The sequence below is a fragment of the Camponotus vicinus genome, unplaced genomic scaffold (genome assembly GCF_025532165.1).
Source record: "Camponotus vicinus isolate PSW18456_S1 unplaced genomic scaffold, iyCamVici1.0 SCAF_5, whole genome shotgun sequence".
Lineage (NCBI taxonomy): Eukaryota > Metazoa > Arthropoda > Insecta > Hymenoptera > Formicidae > Camponotus > Camponotus vicinus.
This window is the reverse complement of record NW_028141977.1, coordinates 12,841,051-12,867,337: the sequence shown is the minus strand read 5'-3', so window position 1 is coordinate 12,867,337 and position 26,287 is coordinate 12,841,051. Positions and strand designations below refer to the sequence as shown.

The 26,287-nt window shown below is 38.9% G+C and overlaps 1 protein-coding gene and 1 long non-coding RNA gene across 7 annotated transcripts in view; one reads left to right on the top strand and one right to left on the bottom strand.

Annotated features, from left to right (window-relative positions):
- Glut4ef (Glucose transporter 4 enhancer factor) overlaps positions 1–21,449 on the top strand; it is an 82,842-nt gene extending 61,393 nt beyond the window's left edge. For all 6 annotated transcript variants that reach the window (XM_083099507.1, XM_083099509.1, XM_083099508.1 and 3 more), the window contains 3 exons: positions 14,314–14,414; positions 14,777–15,056; positions 15,133–21,449. In XM_083099507.1, coding sequence (XP_082955633.1) covers positions 14,314–14,414; positions 14,777–15,056; positions 15,133–15,345 — 594 coding nt within the window. In that variant the 3' untranslated portion in view covers positions 15,346–21,449. The remainder of the gene's footprint in view (positions 1–14,313; positions 14,415–14,776; positions 15,057–15,132) is intronic.
- LOC145971628 (uncharacterized) lies at positions 18,481–26,235 on the bottom strand. The gene is made up of 3 exons (XR_014438906.1): positions 26,010–26,235; positions 25,484–25,615; positions 18,481–19,633 (listed from the first exon to the last, which is right to left on the bottom strand). It is a non-coding gene; the product is annotated as an uncharacterized LOC145971628 (long non-coding RNA).
- Positions 26,236–26,287: the final 52 nt, after the last annotated feature.

Here is a 26,287-nt window from a genome sequence, read left to right as displayed (position 1 = left end):
ATACGCGTCAGGAAAGTTTTATCGCTTCATCTGAATCTGTCGTTACTTCGTCCCGCTATCAGTTGTAAATGTTTTTATAACAAAATGATTCCATTCGCGTGATGCGCCGTAGGCATCGCATGACATAAGTCAGCGACCATGACACCGACATTACGTACGTAGGAAATACTCGCCGTCGTCTCTTTCTTCTTCTCTTTGTCCGCTGTATCGCTATTAATTCCCGCCAATTGCGCGTAATTGATTGTTTTCTCGAAATATGATAAATTATCGCAATCTTCTTGAGCCTTATGTATATTCGACTTGCATTGAAATTCAATACAGCTAGTCTTTTTTTTATCCATTTTGTTCGACAAAAGTCAAATTCAGTTATCCTTTTTCCATAGTGTTGATTAGTTAAATTCAATTTGTTAAAGAATAGAAACGAGTTTGCACATATTGATGTTGCTTTATCACACGCATATATTTAAGGTATTAAATATTTAGATTTAAGGTATTAAATATTTAGATTTAAATTGAATAAAAAATTAAGGAAAATCTCTCACAACCGGTTAAATTCGTAAAATCACAGCCAGACATTTAAATTTCCAGAGCCGGACATTTAAATTTCTAGAGTCGCCTCTGGCCTCTTGAATTTGGCGCATTCTGCAATTTCGTTGGAAATTTTCAACTGGAAATAATGTCGGGATACTCCGTTCAAAGTCACATCAGTCAGAAATAAAAGAAACAAAATCAAGAAACAACGAATATTATTCTTCGAAAGGCTGCATCGCGTATACAGTTTTAAGAGTAGCCTTATTATTAGTGACTACCGCCTCGATGACCTTGTAAGGTTTGACGTGGCAGTCATTGGATAACTGGAGAATGGCACCCTTCCCTCTGGCCAAGCAATAGGAGAACCTATCAGGTTGAATGAGAAAGGACAGCTACTTTTCAATACCAGTTTTCATTTAATTAATTTAGCAGATCTTACTGCCAAATTTATCAGCACGATGAATAAGACTCGAAATTCGAATATCGATCGTCATTCTTTATATAAAACTCTATTATAAATATAAAAATCAGAAAAAGAGACGAGAGGTACATCTTTATTTTCATTAAACTTCATTATTAATAAATTAAGACTACTTCCTAGTATTCGCGATTTCAATAAGGCAAAGCTGACATCCTTGCTTCGCTGGAAAGTTTAATATCTCGCATACAAAGACAAGGAGACATCGTGATAATTTGGCATCGGTATTATTATACCTGACATGTCGCACTGACAACTGAAATTGCAATTGTAGCGTTACACGTCGGAAGTTCTTGCCCGCACGATGAGATAATCCTCCGAACGACTGTGTGTGTGTCACGCAGTTCGTGAAACTTAGGAATTCCGCGCGCGATTCCTTGGATTCCTTACGACAACGTGTGTACTCGTCGTAGTGACACTGGCGAAAATATACAATCGACCGTCCATCCGTCCGAGATACCGTTACCGGTCGTGCCGGTTACGTTCGTATCGAGCGCGAGACAGGTATAAATAGGATTCACGGAGATCATTAGGAGGGACGTGCACATTAGGTAGGTGATAGGACGAAATTGTCATTCCGCCGACGAATGTTCCAAACTCGCCGTCGACGTCAAGGTATGTCGTGCGTCACGTGTCGAGGGAAGTTTCGCAAACGGGATTGACTGCTAATAAAATTCTCGGTTCCTCAGTTGTGACGTCACGAGTAGGTTGAAATCATCCACGAGGTTTCTTTTCCTTGCGCGATATACTCTAATGACGTCTTTCGGTTACTTCTGCTTTCTGTATGACGTCACGTAAAATTGCGAAAGATTTTTTATTTTTCTTTCATGTATTAACGAAAAAAAATTCCCTCGAGCTACTATAAGAAAGATGTACAATTTGTCAAATTGCCCATAATTACACGATCATACTTAATAATTATAGTAATTGTTATATTGTTATATCATTAAATTATTATAATAATTATATTAATAATAATATAATAATTTTCTTATGATGATTGGATTTAATCGTGTCTTTTAATATTCAAATACTAAAATATAAATTTATCAGGTGATATTACGTCAAAACTAATAATAATACCGCACATAAGGCTTTCATTGCGACTGTAATAGACATACATACATTAAAAAAAAACAGTTTATTCAAGTTGTCGAATTGACAAGAGTGTCAATATTGCCGCTAGAACACTCGATTATTTTAGCTTACTACGGCGTGTGACGTCACGTCTGGAGCGTTGAGCTCTTTATTGCAGTCAATGTTAGACTGTTCATCACCTCTCCCCCCTCTCTTTCTCTCTCTCTCCCTCAGTCTGTCTCGCATTGTTAGAACTTTTTTCGGCTGGGAGGAGAGCCAAGGACGCGCGTTCGCGAATTTCAGCTGGTAACCAGGCACACTGCGGTGGGGATGAGATACCGTGCCATGCCACTCGTTGTCCTAGGTCCTGACTGCCTTTTTTTACGCACGCCAAATTGACGCGTCGTCCAGCAACGCGGCCTCTTTATCGAGCGCGATCGTGACACGAGACAAGGTGTCATATTTGTCATTTTTTTCGGTTTAAATTTCGCCGCTGCTTTAATAAAAAATCGCTCGTAAATTTAACAATTATTCGGTCTTTCGCGTTTTGCGCAGCATTCACATATGAAGTAGTTGTACGGTCTTTGGACTTTGTGTCTTTTACGTTCATATAACACGTGCGGACGAGCTCTCAACGCTTCTGTTATTTTTGCTTTTCCCATGCACAGATAGATAGCCGTGGGTAGTCGACGACGGTGTTTCGTAATCTTCTCGATGACTCCCGTCGGTTTAGCGCGACATCCCGCTCTAATAATAAACGCTCGTGACAGCTAGATCTCTATCGTGGTGTGCGACATGTATTTTAAATTCAAGGTGACGCGAATTTTATTGCGAGCGCGATAATATCTCGACCAGTTTCAATCTTTCGATAATTATTATACTTGACGCAAAGATTTTTATAATATCTCGCGGGAGGCTTTTCGTGTCGTTTGACTTGGAAAAAAAAAAAAAAAAAACGACCGCGTATCGAAACGCCTTCTGCGCCCGCGCGAATGCCACGTGTATCGACCGTCCTCGCGTACTTTACCTTGACCTCCAGCTGCGAAAGTATCTTGTGCAATTAATGCCTTTAAGAGTCTAGCCGAGAAACGATCATCTAGTGTCACGATGCCGATGATACATGGGATCTTTGACGATCCAGCATTATGCGAAAACGATAACACAAACACTGAGCATTTAAAGCTCGCGATAACGTTGTTGTCTATCGATTATCGTCGTTTCTCCGCAAATATAAAGACGCGATGGTCATTTCATTATCGAAAAGTGCGATTTTTCTTTTCTCGGAGCCGAAGAAAACACACGAATCGCGATTAAATTCCCAGGTTAAGCTCGTCGGCTGGTTATAACGTTTTACATAAGCCGTTTCGACATCGGCGTAGACTGCAAGTAACTTTCTCCCGGATCGATCTCGAGTTGGAAAGTCATCTATCTCCTCGCGATTCTCTAGCCCACCAGTGAAACCGACGTGATCGAAAGTACTAAACGATAATATGCAATATTCGATTTTCAATATATTATTTTGATCATTCATAGCAATTCGTAAAACTTATCACATACAGGGCACAGTTATTTCTATGAAATTTCTCGATAAAGGACATTGATTTCAAAACGATTTAATGCAACAGACAAGACATCTGAGAGAGAAATTTCACACAGATATGTAAAAGGTGTCGTGGGAAAACTTCTGAAGCTTTTTTAAGCAGAAAGAGGTCAATAAAGACATAATTCCGGTAGATACAGTTGATCAACGCGAGCGACAGTATGTGGGACTCAACTTTTTGCATTCGTTTCGTTTCTCATGTTTTCGATGCCTTGGACACGATCGCGATCGAGTCCGCTGATAAAAGAATCGCGAATACATCTCGTTCCTGCGCGCAAAGTACGTAACTGTAAACTGGTCCTAAGACGGGCCGCGCCCACTTTATTGCTCAACTCGGCTAAGTCGAGGAGAACCGGTGGTGTGTGTCTACGGCATGGCAAGGCCGTTGACAGTACCGGCGAGAATCAATCGCGTTGTCACGCTCAAGCGGGCGCGCTCGCTCTCTCGCACTCCGCTCGTGCGTGCCCAGCTGATTCGTTGCGCCGCGCAAGAGCAGCAGCCGCTCACCGATCGAGGGTAAGAGCGCGCAAGAAAGACGGGGAGAAGTTTTATCCCGTCGAGAAAGTTTTGCTTGAAAATCACAAAGCGATTTATGATTCAATAAATGTACACAGGGATCGACCTAAACGATCCCTCCGAGGGATCCAGGAGTGAATAACGGGAGAATGAAAATTGTAATAAATAATAATGTAATGGGTAAAGATCTGAAAATGAGGACAGTGAAAAGGAAATTAACCAGAAATACATTGTACGCAATCCTTGAGAATATAATTAAATTACGGGGAGAAATGAAAGCAATCGTATAATGGATAAGGAAAGAAAATTAATTGTATCGAATTAATTATGATAATAAGACGCGGAATCAAGGAAGTTGTTAATAAATTAAAAATATTTATATTGCGAGAGATAAGATGTCAGACGGCTTTTGAAATTGCGGGCAAAGATTCAGACGCTCAAATCTATAGATAATGAGTTTCGTCAATGATATGTTTCGACACAAAAAAAGATTTATAAATAAGAAAACATAGCGAAAGAGAGAGAGAAACAGGAGATGTCTGATAATTGACGATCAAATGTAAAAGCAGATAGTCCTGCCCTAGGGTAAGGTTACCTTCATAGTATCTCTCGTTCTCTCTCTCTTTCTCTCTGCGGTTTTGTTCAACCGGCTGGTACAACCGATCGACCAGTTAGGACCTCGTCCGGTGCCCGCCCACTCACCTTCGTAGAAAGATTCGCGAAAGTAATGACCTTGACTTTGCCGCGGTACCGACCCGAATCTAACAGTTGGCGGGCACGTGAACCCGGTTCTATCGGCGAATTCGAAAGGCGAGAGCCATCATTCTTGCAATCGTTCGTTGGCTGATGCAAGCGAATTTCGAATCTCGCGATACGAAGATGAATAACGATTGTGAGCGTCGCGAATAAAATCACGTGAAGGAGGAATGGCGAATGATGATTTGAAAGCGTTTTCGTTGCATTGATTAGCGCGAATTGAACGAAGTCCGAATATGCGCACAAGTCGCATATAGATCTTATGTTTCTAGTACGATCGAATTCAACTTTGTGCCTACAAAGAAGATTGTGTATATAAACATGATGATGCTTGAAACAGTATATCTGTCATTGAATTGCGACGCATTTAATGGGAATATGCTTATTAGCATCTTGAATGCAGAAATGAAATTTAAAGCGTGGAATAAACGAAGATTTTTGAGCGGATGTCTTTGTAACAAGGTGTGAGAAAAAAAGAGAATGAAGGAAAGAAAACTCTGTATACGTTGCATTATTGTATAATCACAATGCGAATAAGATGCTGTCTAATCGCGAAACGAAACTTGAGTTTGCTCGGAACAAACATGTCTTTAAAATACCTACTCCCTCATTCCAACGCGTGACGTAAATACGTACGCATTTTCACATGACTATTGTATCATCTCCGTAGATCTAAACACGCCAACATTCGCTATTGAATAAATAAGCGTGCGAATTGACACCCACAAAATCCACTGCTTCTTATTTTTTCAAGTGCTGGATTTTGTGCCGCGCCGAATCCAAATTTAACTGTTTTTCACGCAAAACTTCAATATCATGTTATAAAATAATTTTGTCAATTTCGAATTCAATCTCTAAGATCTAGTTACAACAATCCGCCTTGCATTAAATATACATCTGACATTGCAATATTTCTCTCTTTTTCTTCTTATCTTTGTAACAATGTTATGATTGCAAGATACAAAAATATAGCTTAAGCGTGTAAAATAGTATAGCTAAAATTATCGAATTTGTTCTGATTAATTTTTCATTTTTCAGATTTTATGATACGCCAAAAGCTCGATAAAATGATGCTAAGAAAAGTTAGTTATTTTCATTTTACGATGAAAACAGGGAAAGGACTTGACTAAAATTAACGGCGGACAATATTGATTACTAAAACGCTGCAAAATCAGACGTGCGTGCAAATTTTTACTACCGTGCATACGAGCGATAATTGGACGGACCGAAAGTTCGCTAGCTATCGAGCACCGGTTCTCTTTTTACGCAATAAAATTAGCCGCGTGACCTTGTGGCGGTTATTGAACTTTCCTTGGCCGATACGACGCGTCGAATCGGAACATCCGTCGAGTTTGGAAACAACACGCATTCGCGTTTTACCGCCTCACCGATAAGCGTGCTCGAATAAATATTTCTTTTCTTCTTTCCTCTCTCAAGCGTAGTCATCCTTGAAAAAATACACGTCTTTATTTAACCGCGCCAATCGCGACATGACGCGAGTGTGAAAATTGGTGAACGCTAACTGCTTCGATTCCTCTTTATTCAACGCATATTAAAAGCAGCGCGAGCTGGCGAACGAATTATATACTATCAATCCGTAAATAACTTTCACAATATTAATCCCAGTGTTGCACAATGCAGCAATCAATATCATAATTATTAGTTTTAATTTATTTTTTCATAGTTTTAATTTATTTTTTCATATCATAATTATTAGTTTTAATTTTTTTATAATCGACTCATTTCCTATTTTCTTTAAAAAAAATTATGAAATTTTAATAATTTCTTTTCATCAATTTCTATATTTATTATAATAGAGAAAATTAATATGAATAATCAGTAACGAAATTATAAAAGTACAATAATCTTTTAGCGTAAATAAATATAAAAAATTTACATTTAATATATCTAATATTAAAATCTAATATTACATCTAATAAAAATATTTAAGAACGAATAGATGATTTTATCAACGTTGCGCAGAAATGCGAAAAATTAAAGGAATAATGGAAAATTACATATGTGCATGAAAGGAAAAGTCTCGTGTTTATTTTAACATTCCCATATATTAATATTCCACGTATCGAAAAATTGTTCGATACCTGTTTGCGCCAGAAACTATTAAATGGTTAACGGTGAATATGTGCCATGTAGCGCGCAATTAAAGATTAATTGCAACGATTGTCGCCGATGCTTAAATTGTATTTTTAGTATTCAAACGGTACTACCAGTTTTCAGCTGTAGCTTTATCTCGGGATAGCTAGGCAGGGAGACGAGGCGGGAGGGTTGGTTTATTGTCTAACGAGGCCCGACCGCGCCGGTATATTGAATACAATGTGCATAAACGACGATATACAAGTCTACAGTCTTGAAAAAAAAAATTGCATGTGGCTTGGGATACTGGATTTTGTGTTCCGTGAAAATAATCTCTGCCCGTCACAGGAATTTCCTCTTTTGTGTATCTCTTGCTACGAAATATGCGAATATAAATGCGATAAAGATGATGCGATTTGGCCGCTTGTATTTCGCTTGAAAAACGTTTAACGCATATCAGCTGTAACACTACTCCGAATTTATTTCACTTTACTAATGAAGCCATTTAAATCACGTATCGTGCAAGAGATACAGCTAGCGATAGGTTCTGGGAATCTCGTGAGCGCGTGAATCTTACTCATTGTCAGTGCGAACGCGCTCACGTTCTCACAAATGTCACATGTAACGCGTCTCACTCTCGCGACTTTCTACCTTTCACCGTGTTTTCGCTGGATTCGCGGTTTTCTGATAATTGTACGTGTTCCGCAATACAGCTCATTTCAGAGATAATACATGAAAATTTTCGACGTTTCATTAAAATACATGCAAATAGATATCGAAATATCAAAACATTTAAATAGGAAATAATCGCGAATTAAAAAGAATAGAAATGATGTAGAGAAGAAATACAAAAAAGGGTTGTACGATTGTTCGCTTGAGCGATGTATCGATACGGTCTAGAGAGGCTCAAGGTATCTCGGCTCGAAAAGTGCATCGTCCTCGTTCGGCGTCACTTCTCATTTTCTCCCATCGGCTCTCTACGTGTAATATATACGTGTGTATATACGTATATATATAGGGCTCGCTGAACGGGCGTCCTCCACCATTTCAACGAGATGCCAGCGGGGTCCACGCTGCAAACCGGCGACGTAAACAACGCATCTGCGCAGGCGCGGCCGTTCCTCCCGCGCCGCCGTTTCTCTCGACAGTTCGCGTTATCCTCCTTTCCCTACGTTTCTCTTCGTCTCTCTCTTCCTCCTCTCTTATTCGCACGCGTCGCAGTCGCACGATCCTCTTGCTCGTGAGCATCGGGCAACCATCGCCTAGCAGCCTTCTCAGCGACGGACGCGGCGCTGACCTTCATAAAGTCCGACACACAATGGCCGCGAGATCCAACATTGAGAATTTTCGTACGTGTCTGGAAATGCCGCCGAGATCGTAAGAGGATCGCCGGGGAAAGTCATGCGACTAATTAGGGGCGAAATGCTCCTTGCGAAAATGTGAATTTGTTCGGGCCTGATATGGAAATTCCTTTGTGGCCGCGACTCGGTAACAATGTTGGTATTCACCTCTCTTCCCGATGGTTGCAACATCGCGATGGCTGTGCCGAAAGGCTCACCGGATGCCATTGTACTTTGGGGAAAGAGAAAGATAAAGAGGCAACGCACTGGCGGAATGTAAATATCGATAAGAGAGAGAGAGACGGAGACTGCGGACGGCGCGATTTCAATCGCACGTTCAATGAATGAAAAATACAAATATTGATTCCTCTTATGTCTCGAGTGAAGTGAAAAAAACACGTTTGTTTTGGAGCAAAATTTAGGAGCAGATGTTTAAACATTTGATCGATTACCGATCTATTTATAAATTCGTATAATTATAAAATTCGAATCGGTCAACATTAATACGAATTCCGTTCTTTGACACTCGTGCCCTGAAAATATGTAAACGTTCTGTATCAAAGTTTCCGGTTACTATCTCTATCGCAGGGACAGAATGTCGATATAGATTACATTTCTCAATTTTTGATTATACGTATTTTAAAAGGAAAGTAGATAGCGAAGGTTGACTAACGATAGACTTTATGTACAAGTAAACAGTGCTTTTCGTTCTTCCGGATACAACGGAAGGTAGCAAATGCGTCGAACATCCTCTGGTAGAGAATCCCGTCGTGACTCACGGGTGACTACTATCCTCTCCTCACCTCCCTTCGTGTATTTGAAACGATTCTCTCCGTCTCTGTCCCCCTGTGTCGACGACCTCGGTTCTTCCTTGTAAATTGCACCGAATCGCGTGCTGCGACGTGTCCCAGCTGAGCGTGCTTTTTTCCAGCTCGCTACTTTACGACCGCGTCGTTCGACGGGAAAACGCCGGGCTTTTGTTCTCCCTTGCCGTTGTTGCACAGATCACGTGGATCGCTCGATTACCGAAAATTTTCCAACAATGCCGTTTTTTTTTTTTCATCGTCTGCCTTTCGTTTCATTTCCGTCTCGGCAAGTTCATCGCGATATTCTCTCGAATAGAGTACGAATATCCCATGTTCGTAGCTGGATCACGGTTATCCAATTGAACGCATTTTATACGTCGTGGTAATAAAAACTATCAAGCACTATAAACGCATCCATCCCCTCGCAAAATCCACCGATTCTTCGACGACTCGACACAACCGGCCTTTATCGTACCTGCCGCATCACACGTGGCTCCTCCGCTCGTCTCGTTGCGGTCAATCCCTTCTCCTCTCTCTCGCTTCTTCTTCTAGAAGATAGAGCTAGAGAGAGAGCTAGATCCCCCGTCCTCGTTTACGCCATATTCTGAAATTCTCCGCTCCTTATTACGGAGTCTCTCATCACCGTCTACCATCGCCATCGCCATCGCCATCGTCGTCGTCGCCGGGTATGAAGGTCTCACAACAAACCCGTAGGTTTTTCTCCCGCCACCCCGTATACCCTGTATACTCCGTGCGTGAGGCATCGGTGTATTCGATGAAGGGTCAACGTCCGACCCTCACCACACGCCACGGATCGACGCGCGTCGTACACGCCAACACACAGAAGTCCGGTTTGTTTTGGTTTCCCGGGCGTTACCCGGGCCCCCCACTCTCTTCTCCAGTGACTCTGCCTTCTCTCTCTCTCTTTCTTCTTTCTCTCTTCCTTATTCGTCCTTATTCTCCCTCTCGCGGTCTTCTTCTCTCTCTTTTTCCTTCGCCGCACGATACATCCCTATGTCCGTGAAACCTATCGCGAGTCCCAAAATGGGGATTGACGGCGGAGCCGGCTAGTGACGTCAAAATGTGTACACAAAACGGTACATGCAGAATATCGTTATTCGCAAACGACGACAATGACTTTTGACCCTCCCAAAAAATTCTTTATTTAAAGAAGAAAATAAAGATGAAAGACTTTTACGCGTTCCAAATTAGAGTATGTGTGTATGACATAAAGAATGCAAATTAATTTTCAAATTTTTAACATTATTCCCTCTCATATACGTATAATGTTAAATAATCGGATTAATATATCAGAGTCGAGGAATCTTGTGGTTAAGACGAAGAACAGGTGCGAAAACCTCAGTAATCGTGGGAAAGGAAAGGCATCGAGCGACGCGGGAAAATAAAGCTCTGCCGCGCGCGTACCTTTGCGAAGTAGCCGATGGCTCGACGAGAGAACTCGCTCGGAGAAAGCGAGAGCCGCGCGAAAAAGCAAGCTGTTGCAACGTGCACAGTTTGGAATCGATTTTTACGCCCACGTAACAGCGTTGACCGCGCGCGAATTCGCGGTTCGCGAAACTGTAGCGTGCGCGAGGCACGACGGCCTTGGTAATCGACTCTCCCCGCGGGCACATGCGACGACATGGGTGCGCGAATATTCCGATTGCTCATCGATACGACGGAACGAACGTCCCAGGATCGCGCGCGACGAGAGTGAAACTTCTCCGCTCACGCGTGGACGAGCGATTTGAAATCCATTCGATCTAATAAACCTCGGGGCGTTGACTTCTCGAGACGCATTCCTACGAGGCGAATCACGACAGCGGTTCGTCATCGAAACGATTCAAACCGACTCGAAGGAGAGATACGTTTCGCGCGACGTGCGTAACACGTGCGTAATTTTTCTTACGACGCAGATCTGACGCACGAACACGTGCGCACGCACGCACACAGGACGCGCGGATTCGCGCGCGCACGTTGTTGCGCAGTTCGCAAAAGTGGTGGGAAGAGGAGGGGGAAGGACGCGGCGGTATACTTCGCGTGAACGAGCGTCGGTAGGGTGGATGGCCTCCTCGTCCTCCGCGCGCGCTCCGACCAGGCCGTCGTGCGTGTGCATCCCCAACGGGCCCCGAGCAGCCATCTCTATCGCCGGCAACGTTGTATCGCACGCGATGCGCCCACGAAACGCCACGAAGCGTCGTTCATAGCGCGCCTCACGGCAACCCTGCCTCAGCTTACTCATCCCCGCGACTCGGAAGAGCGCGCGATGATATTCGCGCGCGCGCGCGCGCGGGAGAGATGGCTCCGCCAGATTTATACCGCGCCTCTCTGCTCTTTACCTATGCCGCGAATAAAAATACGCCGCTACCGATTTTCCCTCCCTTTGTCGCGCGATTCCCTTTGACGTATCGCTGGGGTGCCTTCCAATCGAGTTTTACGATAGCGCGCTGTCTTCTGCATCATGCGTCATGTGCAACGCGATGCGTCACATTGGATGTCCGATACATTTCAAGATACGAGTATGTGTGCGTGTTCTTTGTTAAAAGGATTATTTTCATTCTTCGTATCATACTTTATCCCTTATCTTCGAACTTGTCTCGTTGCTGGCCACTGCTATGTAGGTCAGATAGATGTAACAAACCTCGCGAATTTTATAAGAGAGACTGACTATTAATTATTATACTATGATAATAATAGAGAAGATAATAAATTTGTGAGTTCATTACAAAGAAGCAATTTGATATACTTTCTATAAAGAAGATACGTATCTTATACACATTTAAAAAAAAAAAAAGAAAGATCCGGGAGGGAAAGAGAGAGAGACAAAATAGTGCTCCGATTTTGAGATCAGTGCCCGCTATCTTACGCACATAAAGACACTCGCCGGGACGCATGGTGCCCTCTAGACTAATGCTATCGGAATTACCCCGTCGTATTCTAAAGGTCGTAAAAGGGGGAAGGGGGAGAAAAGGGAAGGAGCGATAGGGGGAGAAGGACTGCTGCGAAGTTCTCCGGAGCACGCCAAACCAAGTTGCCGAGGTACGGGCAAGGCGAAGGGAAAGACAGAGAGAGATGGCGAGAGAGCATTGCCTGCCGACCGGCGTAGAAGGTCTGTGACCTCGGCAGTGGCTGCGCCACGCCGTGCGCCGTGTACCCGGCGTGTACCGTTTCGGAGATGATGTCATTGTCACCCTACCGAGGTTTTTGCCAGTCGTCGCGAAGCGCCTCTCTCCATTCTCACCTGTCAGTCGCGTCTTTCAATCGAGCGCGACATCGATACGCTCTTATCGGTGCGCGCGCGCGCATCTCGCGTCTCGCAAACTTGGCTCGTTTACCCTTTTGTCGGCCGCGTCACCCGGTATAATCTCGCGCGGTACACGATACGGTGTATTCCCGTTTCAGAGCTGATGTCACTGCACCTATCGAGGCCCTTGAAACTCGCCAAGTTGCCTCCTGCCGAACAACTCGTGTCCTCGCGTTTATCGCGTCTCGCCTCTTTTTTAGACGCGCGGACACTTATCAGCCCCATCGTCGCTATCTTTCCATCCGATACGCCGCGTGGGAAGGGAGGCGGACGCGTAAGTCGAGCCGCGCGGATTTCAGCGGCGACGATCGCGCGGTTTCCCAGATGGTACCTCGAATGTAAACTCACTCGTAAATATTCATGCATTCATTAGCTAGATTGAACGATCGACTGTGCGCGCGAATACGTATTTCAAGAGATATATGTATTTTCGCCGTAGATTTATAATCCGTACTTCGAAGAAGTATTCCCTTCATTACGGCGCATTAAGGAGATTGCGATTGTCTTTAATTCGTTTGCGTTGAAAAATATCCGCGTTGCATGTATTCGCCAATGTAAACAGTTAATTAGCGGCTTATTAATAAATGATTAATTCTACACACATATATCCTTCTTAAATTACATTAATTGTCAAATTCATAAATCCCGAAGCCAGCAGGGAATATAATTTTGAGAAAATCAGTCTTTGACAGACGTCAATAAACATATATAGAAACTACTTTCTCCCATACATGTCAGATACAAAATACGAAATTCTATATCGAATCATTATAAAGATAGCGATTAATTATTTATATTCATTACTAGTTGCAATTGCTGCCGCCGAGGATGCGATTGAGCGATTTTAGCTGATCCGTTCATCGAGAATAAGAGATCCACATGCGATCGTCGCTCGGATAGAAAATGAGATGCGCGCGGAACCTTTCGCGCTCGAAAATGTCAATTCCCTCCCCGTTCCTCGCGCATTCTTGGAGGCACGCGATCATCGGGTACCGCGTGGTCCACGTGCGAGAGGGACTTGTAATCCTCGCTCTCTCTCCTGGATCAATACCACGTGACCGGTGCGGCGCCGGCGGCCGGCCGATGTAAACAAAGAAACGTGCGCGCGGCGAGGCTGCCGCGCGCATCGATTTTCCTCTCCGGCTGCTTGGCTTGGCTTGGCTTGGCTTAGCTTGGCGTGACTTGGACGCAGGGCCGTCTTCTTAAGACACTTGTCTGCTTACTGATTAGTCACATCACATGACATCCAATCGTCCGAACACGTGATGTAAGGTTCTCCCTTCGAAAATAATTAAAACATGAAAGGTAGAGATTCGAGATGTCAAAGAGGACCGATATTAACTTATGATGTATGCCAGCAAGGCTGTTTTGCATACAATAATAATATTCTAGCGAAATGAACGATGTAAGCGAATATAGGTAACTTAAAGAGAGCGTTTACTATTTTAATAATTTCAATAACAAAATGAAGAGAGAATTTTGAGAATTTATTTTGTATAAAATAAATCAAGAAAAAGTCGTGGCGTTTCAGAGGACGAACGACCGATGGCTGTCGTCCATTCAATTTAAATTACAACAGCCCTTCGTCAACTTGCGCCCACGCGCGAGTTGCGTTATGACGCGCCGATTGGTGTATAGAATGACGTAAAACAGGATTGTGTGCAAGAGCGTAGTTGTTTCCGTTACTCTCTGCTTGTTTCGTCAAATACTCTCGCAATCAGACATATAAATCTGCCCCTAATTCGTCCGTTCATTCCTAACACATCGCTCTTATCGATGATCATTAACGATTGTCATCTTTCTACTTGCAGGCAAATGCAGCGGTGGTCTTCAAGTGCGCTTGGCCAGGCTGTTTGGAAATCAAAGCGACCGTCGTGCTCATCGAAGAACATGTACGCCAGTCACATCTGGGGTAAGCTAATACCCTAGATATAATACTCTTAGCGCGTCAAATGCGTTATCTTACTTTACGAAGATGAAGTGAAAGCGCACTCAAGCTGGTCTCAGGCACAGCGAAAAAAATCGTTGACATTATAATGGTACGATAGTATTAGTGTCCTCCAATAAAGTGTGCAGCTCTTTTAAGAGCTTAGCTTGTAACGCATTATTTTAATTTCGAGCACTGTTAATGATGAATAAGATTATTATATCGTGTGAGTAATATATATGTAACATTCACAAATGAAGATTTGATCTTCGCGATTCTAATCTTTCTCAATCAACAGACTTATCTACAAAATGACACGTGAATCAAAATAGTGATTTGTTTTGCAGTCCAAAAAAGTCAAAGGGATGCGACGAAGACATGTCCGTTCACGAGGAAGATGATATGTCCGTTCACGAGGAGGAATTTTATTACCAAGAAGTTGCTGTGGATCACATGAGCTCGCCTCCCACAATGTCTCATCGGGATATGGCGAGACCGCCGCACGAGGATCCAGAGTATCAGAAGCAGCTTCGTCTTGAAGCGGCTCCTACCACGAGTAACTACATCGAGAACGTGATAGTTGGTGTCAGGGAACCAAACAACGCGTTTACGATCTCACAATCGCCGGTAGGTAATCACGCATCGAGCTATAAACTATCGAATCGCACGATCTTTTGACATTTGTTTCCTCTTTCTATTTCAGAGTACGCCCAACAAGCACATCAAACTGTCCCCGCGGCCATTGCAAGCGTGTCACCAACAAAACATGACAGCGTCCACGGGCAAGCCGTCCTCCCCGCGACGAACGCGCAGCGATGTTAAAAAGTGTCGCAAGATCTACGGTATGGATGCACGCGACCTTTGGTGCACTCAGTGCAGGTGGAAGAAAGCCTGCACCCGTTTTTGCAGCGAATAGGCCAAGCGTCCGCCCCGTTCGTACGTCCGTGGGCGGAAACCCTTGTCAAATCGACCTCAGAGTTTGCCAATGCTACGTTGAACATTAACATCAACTGCCAAATACCAATCATCGTCAAAGAAAGCGAAGCGTTGAAAAGACTTTCACGATCTGGAACACGAGGCCGCCCCGTTATTGCCGATTGTTGTAGCGAAAACGTTATATCCTGTAGGATATTACTTCACCAGTACCACTCATAAGAAAGCAAAGCTCATAAAATAAGCACCTCTTCCTCTTGTTTTCCATTTTGTTTTCCGTCGTCGGGACGACAAGCACGAGTTTTGGAGTTGGAAAACGTAAACGTCACTCTACAATGGTTGGCGGGTGGTTATGAGGGCTGATATTCGTGTATGAAGTAACATCTTTCTCAGTCTAATTAACTCGTAGAAGGAATTCACGATGAAAGGTTTATCTGAACGATTTCTGCCCGTTCGTATTTTGCATTTGGCAAACTCCGACCGGATCCCTTAGCCGTAACGAGGGACTTTTCGATTAATAGGTAGCGAATAATTGGCGTGCGGAGCGAGGCAATTTTAGACTGTTGCATTCTTTGCGTTCTCAGAAGAGAACGCGAAACACGGCCTCGCTCCCAACTTCGCCCGACAATGAGAACCTTTTGGTTCGATACGTATTATACGAGATACGCACTCAGAGTGAGCATGCATGTTCTTCGAAGCGTCGTTTCCCGAACCGTTTCTTAGATCACTGCAATAGATCTTCCTTCTTCCGCCAAGAGCGCGATCGTGACGCGCTCTCGGTAATGACGGAACTAAAGGCGTTACGTCGAGCCTCAGGGATGCCGATCCCTGGGGAACGATCGAATCTAACGGACGAAGGAAAGACCGGCGAATCGATGTTCGGTCTGACCGATGTTCACTGCTAAACGAACGCAGACAGGCAAGTTAAAGAGTGTCGCGTGAAAAAAAATAAAGCTACTATTTGTGATATTGTATCTAAATTTATTGAATCTGTGCCGCGAATCGAACAGGAAAGCGCAAGGATGGGTAAAGGCGTAAAGAAATGAGAAAAAAAAGAGAAACAAAATTTTATACACCAATTATACTGCCAGATAAATAATTCAAAAATTGTTGTTCAAACCTCTCTCGCACGTTAGAGAGGCATTATATGTTGCACGGCATGCGTCGCCGTATATCGGGCTTAGCCTTGTTAGCCTTCCGACGACCTAAGACCGTGTTCGCCAACAAAGGAGCTGCACGCGCATATTGGGGTAGGCTACGCAGTTGAATCGATCGATCTATTAAGATCTAGCGAAGGTCTCGCTCTAGATGACACATTCACGCAACGACACACACACATACACAAACACATAATTGCGCGCGCAAAGAACGATGTGACATCATATTTTTGCGTACAGCCTACATCATTTCTTATACTCCTTTCTCGCTTTGGGCCATTCGCGGAACGATTTATTCATTTGAATATTATTTTAACGATTATTTTGAAATGTATATTTGATCTCGATAATATTTCTAATATACTAATATCCAATAGACATTTACAAATTTTATATATTGACGAATTTGATGAAACAATTTTTGCAAACAAATGACATGTTTTCAAAGGATTCGACATCGCTTAAAGACTCATCCTTACAGCTATATTAAATTATAATGTCAGAAACAAAAACTTATATGAATCATTTTTCTTGTATGTATAAAACAAAATTTTCTTCGTATATCAGAAATTATAATCACATATACAATGAAATAGATTTATTAGAAATTGTCTTTGTATTTATTCCTCGTTAATAAATGAATAATTTAATTTCCACATGTCCTTTTAATAAAACTACACTTCTAATAAAAATGGATGTGTAATCGATAATTACAATATAATAGATAATTATTTATAATCACTTATATGTTAATGATATACGATGAGGAAATTTCATTCATTTACATTATAAGATAAAATTTATTATTTATTAAATTATAATTATCCATTAATTTATAATTATATTTATATATTTCTAAATATAAAAATAATATATTATTTTTATAAAATAAAATATTAAAATTAATATATTATTACTAATATATTAATTATTAATTATTAATATATTATTACTAATATATTAATAAGATAAACTTTTATATATTATTTATATAAATCTTTTATATATTATTTATATAAGTATTATATTATTTATATTGACGATATGAAAAAATTTCAACATACGAGATAATATTTGTATAACTTTTCACTTCTGACATTATAATCTAATACAGTTGCAAGATAAAAAGCAAATTTTTAAAGTTTTAATGCAATAAATAATCGAAGTATTTCATATTTGATGGAAGAAAATCGCGGTGAGATGTCGCATTAGATACTATATTAAATGGTCAAAAATAATTAAAAGCGACACGCATACACTCGCCACAATAAAAATTTCTTCCAATTTCCCGATCGTTGTTTATACTTTAGTATAATTATCTTGTATATTACATCTTATGTATATTATGTGTATTATCTTGTATATTTCAACCCTCGTTTTATATAATTATTGAATTTAATGTGCTAAGGATTAGTATATTAATATTGTTTATTAACGATAACGTCTCACGGGATTTAGATTTTATCAGCATAATGAAACATCATTTCTATTGACAAAACTCAAATTATGATTTGAGAATATAACTCGAAAAGAATGAATAATTCTCGTAAAGATATCGGTGCCTTTGTGTTCAAAATCATAAGCATCGCGTTTGTCAGTATTTTTCGATTTTTTATCAATATCATTGCATCTATATTTAAAAAAGAAATCGCTCTGAAGTCGTTAAAAAAATTATCAATAACAGCGATATTAATTGCGTTATTTAACACGTAATGTTGTCGTCGCACAGAAAAAAAATTAATTTTTTTGTCTCTCTAAATTCGCTGTGTATTATAAAACACGGCTAATTATATCGAACTGTGCATTTTCTCGAATCTTATCGCGTTTTAGAATTTATAAAATAATATTCACAATTGAAAATTATCACAGCGAGCACTAATGCACTGTTGAGAGTGCTGATCATGTTAAAAATTTTTACACAGCATAATATTCACAATGATACAGAGAATCATGTACATAAAATACTCGCAAAATAAAACGTTAACATACAAGTACAGATAGCATAGAAAGTAATTGCCGTCCATGTAGGTTCCCTCCTGCGATCAAAATTGTTATGCTCGATTAGTCGACAGTCTTACCAAGGACAATATCTAAACGGAAACTGCTAAAGAGAAAGAGTGATACTATCACTTAATACTTAGTTATTAGCATAATTTTTCCGTCGTGGTTTTACTCTGTGCAATCTGTACACATGTAATACATATAATGTTAAAAAAGTGCGGCGGTAACATTGAAGTTTATAATACTGAAAAGAAATTGTTTTTAAAGTTTTACACAGTTTTTATCGAAGAACATTTTTTAAAGATATTATTTAAAAAATTTTCTTAAAGTTCTATAAGTTCTAACGTTGTTTCATTGACAGAAATATTTGTTGAGGTACTGATCTAATTCTTTAAATTTTATCATTTTTATTTATTTTTATTCATATTTTTGACTGTACATTTTGGGTCATGTATATCTTTACATCCGATGCTGAGCATTTTTTAATTAAATGCATCATATACAATGCATCATGATTCAGAGTTGTATCTAATAATCTGGCAGTTGCAAATATCTGACATCTGCGTGAAAGATTAAATCTAGCATTAAAAAATAAATACCAAATTATAAATATTAACTATTGGTATAAAGAGAAAATTTTGAATTTTTAAATCAATAATCACAAACATATACAAATATTCAGATACAATGTGTGAAAATTAAAAAGTGCTAAAACTTCAGATGCAAAGGGATATGTGGCACTGAATGTAGACGGATATTGAGAGAACATTGAAGCAAGAATCAATCGCCAATCTAAATCATTGACGAAATGACAAATAATAACGCATTATATCTAATATATTTCGCAGTAATAATAATACAGTCTTTTAGCTGTTCGTTTAAGGCTCCAACTTCGGGTAAAAATGCGGCACGGTGCGAAATCGCTGCGCGTAAACTTGTATCTGTCACACATTTGGCAATAAATTCCCGATGGGCTCGGAGAAGTTTGTATATGATTCATTGCTGATCCCCGTGCACAATGATAGCTAGAGCCGACAGCTAGCCGTGTTAGAAACTCTCTCGACGGGTGTCGCGTTGAAGAGAATTTTGGCGGATACCTTACGTGGGATGGCACTTCGCAAATGTAAACAAAAGTACAAGTTCTTATTAACTGTGCCATTACGTATGCCAAATATTCTCTAATAAAAAAAAAAAAAACGAGCGAGAAAGGAAAAATTCTATGCGAGAAGAAAGGGAATCTTACGAGCGAAGTAAGGGAGGAAGGATGGAATATGCAAAGTTTCAAACATTCGTAACGAAAGCTTTACAGACTTAAAGATACCTCAGGTTTATTTCATACGAATACGTATCAACATACATTGTTGTCCCGTTCGAAGCGATCGATCGATCGAAATACTTTTTTGTATCATTCTCACACTCGATCAGCAAAAATATCGCTGTTAACCCATCGCTTCGAGCTGGACGACCGACTGACGAACATTGAACGTTACAAAGTGTAATATGTATTCTTCTTGCAATGTTAACGTCAATATTATTTAGTCAAATTTCCTCCCGTTGCAGCGGCTTGGGACACTGTATAATATACATAGAATCGCATTTAATCGGCAGCCTGAAGATTTTCGAGATCGCGTCGTGGTCCTATTACCACGTACAGCCTAAGCTAGATATTCCCCGTCAGCGATAAGCAACAGAGATCCCCCAGCGCGAAATATCTATTTGCAAAGTATTCTCGATCATCGCCGGCTCTCTCGAAACCGTTCACGTTCACGTTCACGGGTGCTCAGGGGCTGGGAGGAGGGAGAGAGGAGGAAACCGCCGATACCTTGTTGAGTTGTGAACGTGCATCTCATTTGAAGCCAGTCACTGCACATATATTTATGCGTTCGCGGTATAATCTCATTCGGGGATTCAGATTATAACCGGACTTTTTCGATCGATTCGACAGGCGGGCCAGTTACGTGAGCGATCGGGAGGTTTGGTAGTCCCGTTATTCGCGGGGCCCCATCGGGGAAGACGATCGCTCCTCGGGATTAATATCGGGAGCTCTGTCCAGCACGTTTGCCGAGATACCGAAAGAAGGATTGTGTTTCGCGGATTAAAAGCTAATGGCCGGGATTATCATACCAAAACGATCTCATATCGATTTAATGAACTGTAATTTTCATCAGTATGTACGGCCGAGCCATTCAGAAACGAGCGGCGGACCGTCGCTGTATTGGCAGATTTTATCGTGATGAAAATGTTGTTAATAACGCGAACGATAGAATCTGATGCGCGACGCGGGAGAGAATGAGGTGTTTATATGAAAAATGATTCTTTCAAATCATAATGTTTTTTTGCTCGGCCGACCGTACAACGTAAAGACATATTATTATTATAATATATTATATTATATTATATATATTATATATTATTATATATTATATATTATATTATATATGATTACATTATTATATTATTATCATTATTAATTTTTATTAATTATTATTATTCATCGTCGTCGTCATTTTAACACTATTATATACTAGCGTCACTCATAGTACGTTAAGTAATATTGTTAAAGAGCGAAATCTTTATTAATATTATTACGTTAGGTGGATCGTTAATATTACCCTGCGTTAAAGAGGGTATTTTAAGAGAAGGATCGCGCGCGTTCGAAGAGTGATTCAAAAACATCGAGCAGACCATGAGATGAGAACAATCTCGCAAGACGTGCAACCAGCGACTCTATCATTCTTATATCCGTATATCGCTGCAAACAAGCTTCTATTTATCAATAATGCGTATAGTTATAAATGCTGTGATTATGTCGCATTATTTGACACTCTCGATTATTCTGACTGAAAAATTACGATGTGCAACGTTAATTACATTTGAGTGTAAATCTTATCGTTAAGACATCGTAATAAAGGTATCTAACAAAACCATATATCAAGTTATTGTGTGATTTATCTCACCGTATATATATATATATATATATATGTATATATATATATATCTTTTTTTCTCGTAAGACACGCATTCTCAAACGTGTAAAGTAAATATATAAAGAAATTTTCTACAAAAATTGTGATATATGTAAAAAGATCACGCATAATTTATATATATATATAATATAATATATGTTACAAATTTAATGTTAATCTTATCTTTAAGAATCTATTTTATTTATTTATGCGCGTATATATTTGTTTCACTCTTTCATAGATATGATTGAGATTTAATAAGTGCGAGAAATTTGTGAAATTTAGATATGATAATACTTAATTTGCGCTAATCGTAAAATCATAAGAGATTAAATATCGGATCCTATTAAATTTCTCATAGATATATTACGACGCTGTTTAGTAGACGTAAAATCTTTAATAACGCAAACACAATCGGTAAGAATGATACACTATTATAAGTCACGTTTGATAATAAGTACTTGATGTTTTTCAGAGATACGCGCTGTGAGATCTCACAGTACTATTGCTCAATGCATATTCACTTGCGGTAGACTTGCGTCTGTCACACAGATATCACCAAAAAGTAGTTCATATTCGTCGCCGGTCGGTACTTCGGTACTTATGCGATAATGAGACATAATCGCAGCTTCATTCTCGCCGCATAACTTTTACATAACTAGATCTGTATATAGTGTAGCTAATTCGAACACACTTATATTTATGCGAAAAAAAAAAGAAAAGAAAATATTTCAGACATCCAGGTTGTAGTGATTATATAATCCGAATAAATTCTCAATTATAAACTATCCGCTGGATATATGTATACAGGGTGTCCCATTTTAATGTCTCACCCAAAATAACTTTCTTATTTTTAATTTTAGAAAAAGATGTTTCAGACAAAAGTTGTATGGTTTCAAGGGGGACATAAGGTGGTGTCATTAGTTTGACCTTGAATAGTTGCTTCAAGGTCACGTAAAGGTCACCTTCAATTTTTTAAATGAAACCTTTATTTTCTATTGCATATTCTTGTAGCTTATTTCGAGAGCTTTCCAAAACACTATAATTAAGTTAGTTTTCATTAAGTACTTTCCGAGTTATGAGGCTTGAAATCATTTCTTAATTTTACATAAACCATAAAATATCTAGTAAAATATTCATTTTTCGATTATCTTACCTTAATACTTTTATGTACAAAATAATGAGAGGAATCAATTGGTGTAAAGAAAACACATAATTGTTTCGAAAGAAAAAATGTAATTTGCAATTAACAATTACATTTTTTTTTTTTCGAAACAATTATGTGTTTTCTTTACACCAATTGATTCCTCTCATTATTTTGTACATAAAAGTATTATGGTAAGATAATCGAAAAAAGAATATTTTACAAGATATTTTACGGTTTATGTAAAATTAAGAAATGATTTCAAGCCTCATAACTTGGAAAGTACTTAATGAAAACTAACTTAATTATAGTGTTTTGGAAAGCTCTCGAGATGAGCTGCAAGAATATGTAATAAAAAGTAGGCGATTCCATTTAAAAAATTGAAAGTGGCCTTCACGTGACCTTCAAGTAACTATTCAAGGTCAAACTAATGACACCACCTTATGTCCCCCTTGAAACCATACAACTTTTGTCTGAAACATCTTTTTCTAAAATTAAAAATAAGAAAGTTATTTGGGGTGGGACATTAAAATGGGACACCCTGTATATATCCTGAAAAAAAGCAGTCTAACGACGACATGCTGAATCGGATTTACAGATCGTATATACTTTCGTAAATGTTTCTATACAATTTATAAGAGAAAGCACAAAAGAAAAAAAGAAAACAGGCGCAGAGATCACTCGCTAATAAATGCATATCTTGCGGATATAGAGACACTCATTATTGAATCAAATGTACTTCGGAAGCATAAACGCATCGCGACCGTACTTTTATAGCAGAGATGCCTGTTGGATCACTATACTGCCGAATCTTTGTATTTTATCCGTTCGTCGAAGTTCTTCTTTGTCGTATTTGTAAATCGCGCAGAACGTAGCGCGGCAACGAAGTAACTTGCAGTCAATGCCGACGATAGTAATATAAAAAAAACAGATACACACAAATATATATATATATATATATATATATATATATATATATATATATATAATATTAATATATATGTTTTATATATATATATATATATATATATATATATATATATATATATATATAACATATATATATACACACGCGGTAACTCAGAACGAAGGATAAAATCGTATTCGTGTATAGTGTCGATGTCGAGACGAATTTGGGTCGCGGTGAGACGCGACCCAAGTTCTTGCGAAGGAGAATTTTAGAAAAGTTGAATGACTGTCCCTACTTAGTTAATCTATCGCGACGCGAGTCAATCGTATCGCCAGGCGTTTAAAAACATAGTAGCATCTTAACACATGATATAATACGAATACATAGCGAATAATAGGGAGAAGAGGCGCGTGAGGCGCGCTACGCGAAAAAAATTGTAACGCTGTAAATTGCCTTTTGTGCGCGAAACACTGGCATTCTGATGCATAAGATTAAGCCGATAAAATGTGAGTTGTCACCGTAGCCGGCTGTAGGCCGGAAAACCGCATAATTGCACCGCTGTTATTGGATAGAGAACGTACACAGCTAAAAATTCATGTATATAATGCAAGTAGTACTACAAATTCACATACACACGGTGTAAAGTGGTTGCGCAAGCTCCTTAGAAACCCCAAATTTGATATTTTTTCGCCGTACATGCATCGAGAGAATACGCATTGTGCAATACAATGTGTGCGAATTATAGTTAGGATCATGATCATGAGAAATTCGCGGAAATTTACGTGCTGAGGTATCGATTCCTAATCTTGAACAAAAAATTTAATATCGATTTTCGTCCAAATTTCTTTTTACAAAGAGAAAGTAAGATTATTGACATCTGATCATTTATCCTAAAGAGAACCATACGAGTTAATATTATATGGACAAGAAATATAAAATGCAAGTGCGAGGAATGAAAAACACTTCAAAAATTTTTAAATGATATTTAAATAATGATTTTTCATAGATTGGGAATCCTACATTTCGCAGTATAGATTTTCGTCGATTTCTCTTAATATAGTTATTTTTTTGCGAAACAGTTACGTCGCTGGTAGCACTTACGATCGTCCCAACTACGTATACTCGTACGTGACAATAGAATATTTACCGCCGATGAACGTTAAAAATCTGTTTACCTTTCAATTGTCAGCGAATGGTTTCGTTAATTTTGCTGAGTCTCGACATACTCTTTCGACGATGAATATTTAAGATTTTTATGAACGAGTAAAAGAGAGAGAGAAATAAAGTAACACAACTTTTGTCTGCGTCTCAGAGGCGGATGAATATTCTGAGCTAGATAATGATTATATAGTTTCATTAAAACAATAAAAAATACTTTGTATTTTTTTCGGAGAATGTCCTTCTGTCTATGCTATAAGAATCATTATCGCCAAGCAACTTTTTGTAATAAAATTCATGCGAAGGTCAATACAAGTACTTGAATCAATCATTTTCTATATTATTTATATTATTTTAAAACCAATTCTTTTATTGTTCTTGCAACATATATTCCTGCTCTCCTAATCTGCTACATCACTTTTTATGTACATCCTAAATTATAATGATTTCTATAATCAAAAGTCATGTATGAAAAAATGCTACCATTCATATAAAGTTTTTGATGATACCATTCATATAAAGTTTTTAGGATTTTTTATTTCCTTATTTTAATTTCCTATATACATCTTTAATATTTTTCAATCTTATTCATAGTTAAAAATCATAGTTTTGTACGCATTCATCAATATCTCAAAGAAAATTTAAAGAAATCATTAATAAAGAAATTACATATTGAAATATATGTACAATCATTGGAATATTTCATCATGTTTTTATGATGTTATTTAGAATTTCAATAAAGTAATCAATAATTTCTAATATTTTTAAATGAGAATATATTTTACCTTTCATATTTTAGGTAATCTTTCTGAATGAACTGCTTCTGTGCTACCTTTTGCTTCTTCATATACTCTATGACACTTTTTCCCTTTTTTAATTATCTTTTCTTTCTTCTTTTTCTATCATTATGTTCACATCTGCAAAGCAGCAAGGACTTGATCAATATCTTTCAAATTTTCCTCATATATTTCTACTGTAAATTCATAATCTTTCTATTATATATCTGCTCAAAAAAAATCAGCTTTGATCCTCCATTATTTACCAATTCTATTTTTATCTTTTTATCTTTTTAATCCCACAATTCGATTTAATATCTTTCTTTTATCATTAAACTTGTAATGATAATACAATATGTGATTTTATAATTTTGCATCATTTCACTAATATTTATATTTCAAGCACATGATATAACTGACTACTATTATTGCATAGAAAATCCAATTATATATAAATTTCAAGAAAATTGAAGCAAATTACGGACTTATTTATATTTTCGAACTGAATTAAAAAATTGTGATAAAACGTGTGTACCTGTTCCAGGCGTAACCTCTGTCAACGATCACGTTTTTCTTGATTTGATTTAGATCCGACAATACCATTTTTCTCATGGTATATATTTACAGGATTCCCGCTCACAGTAACGTGTATTGACATATTTCATAAAAAGAGTGTTATACCTATACGAACTTTTATTAATGTTTACCTTTGTATATAGTTTAACTCAAATTTAAAATGACAGGAACGGCCATTCTGGTTGTTGACATAGTGCCGGCAATTCAAAAATAACAAATAGCTTCAGACTCTGGGGA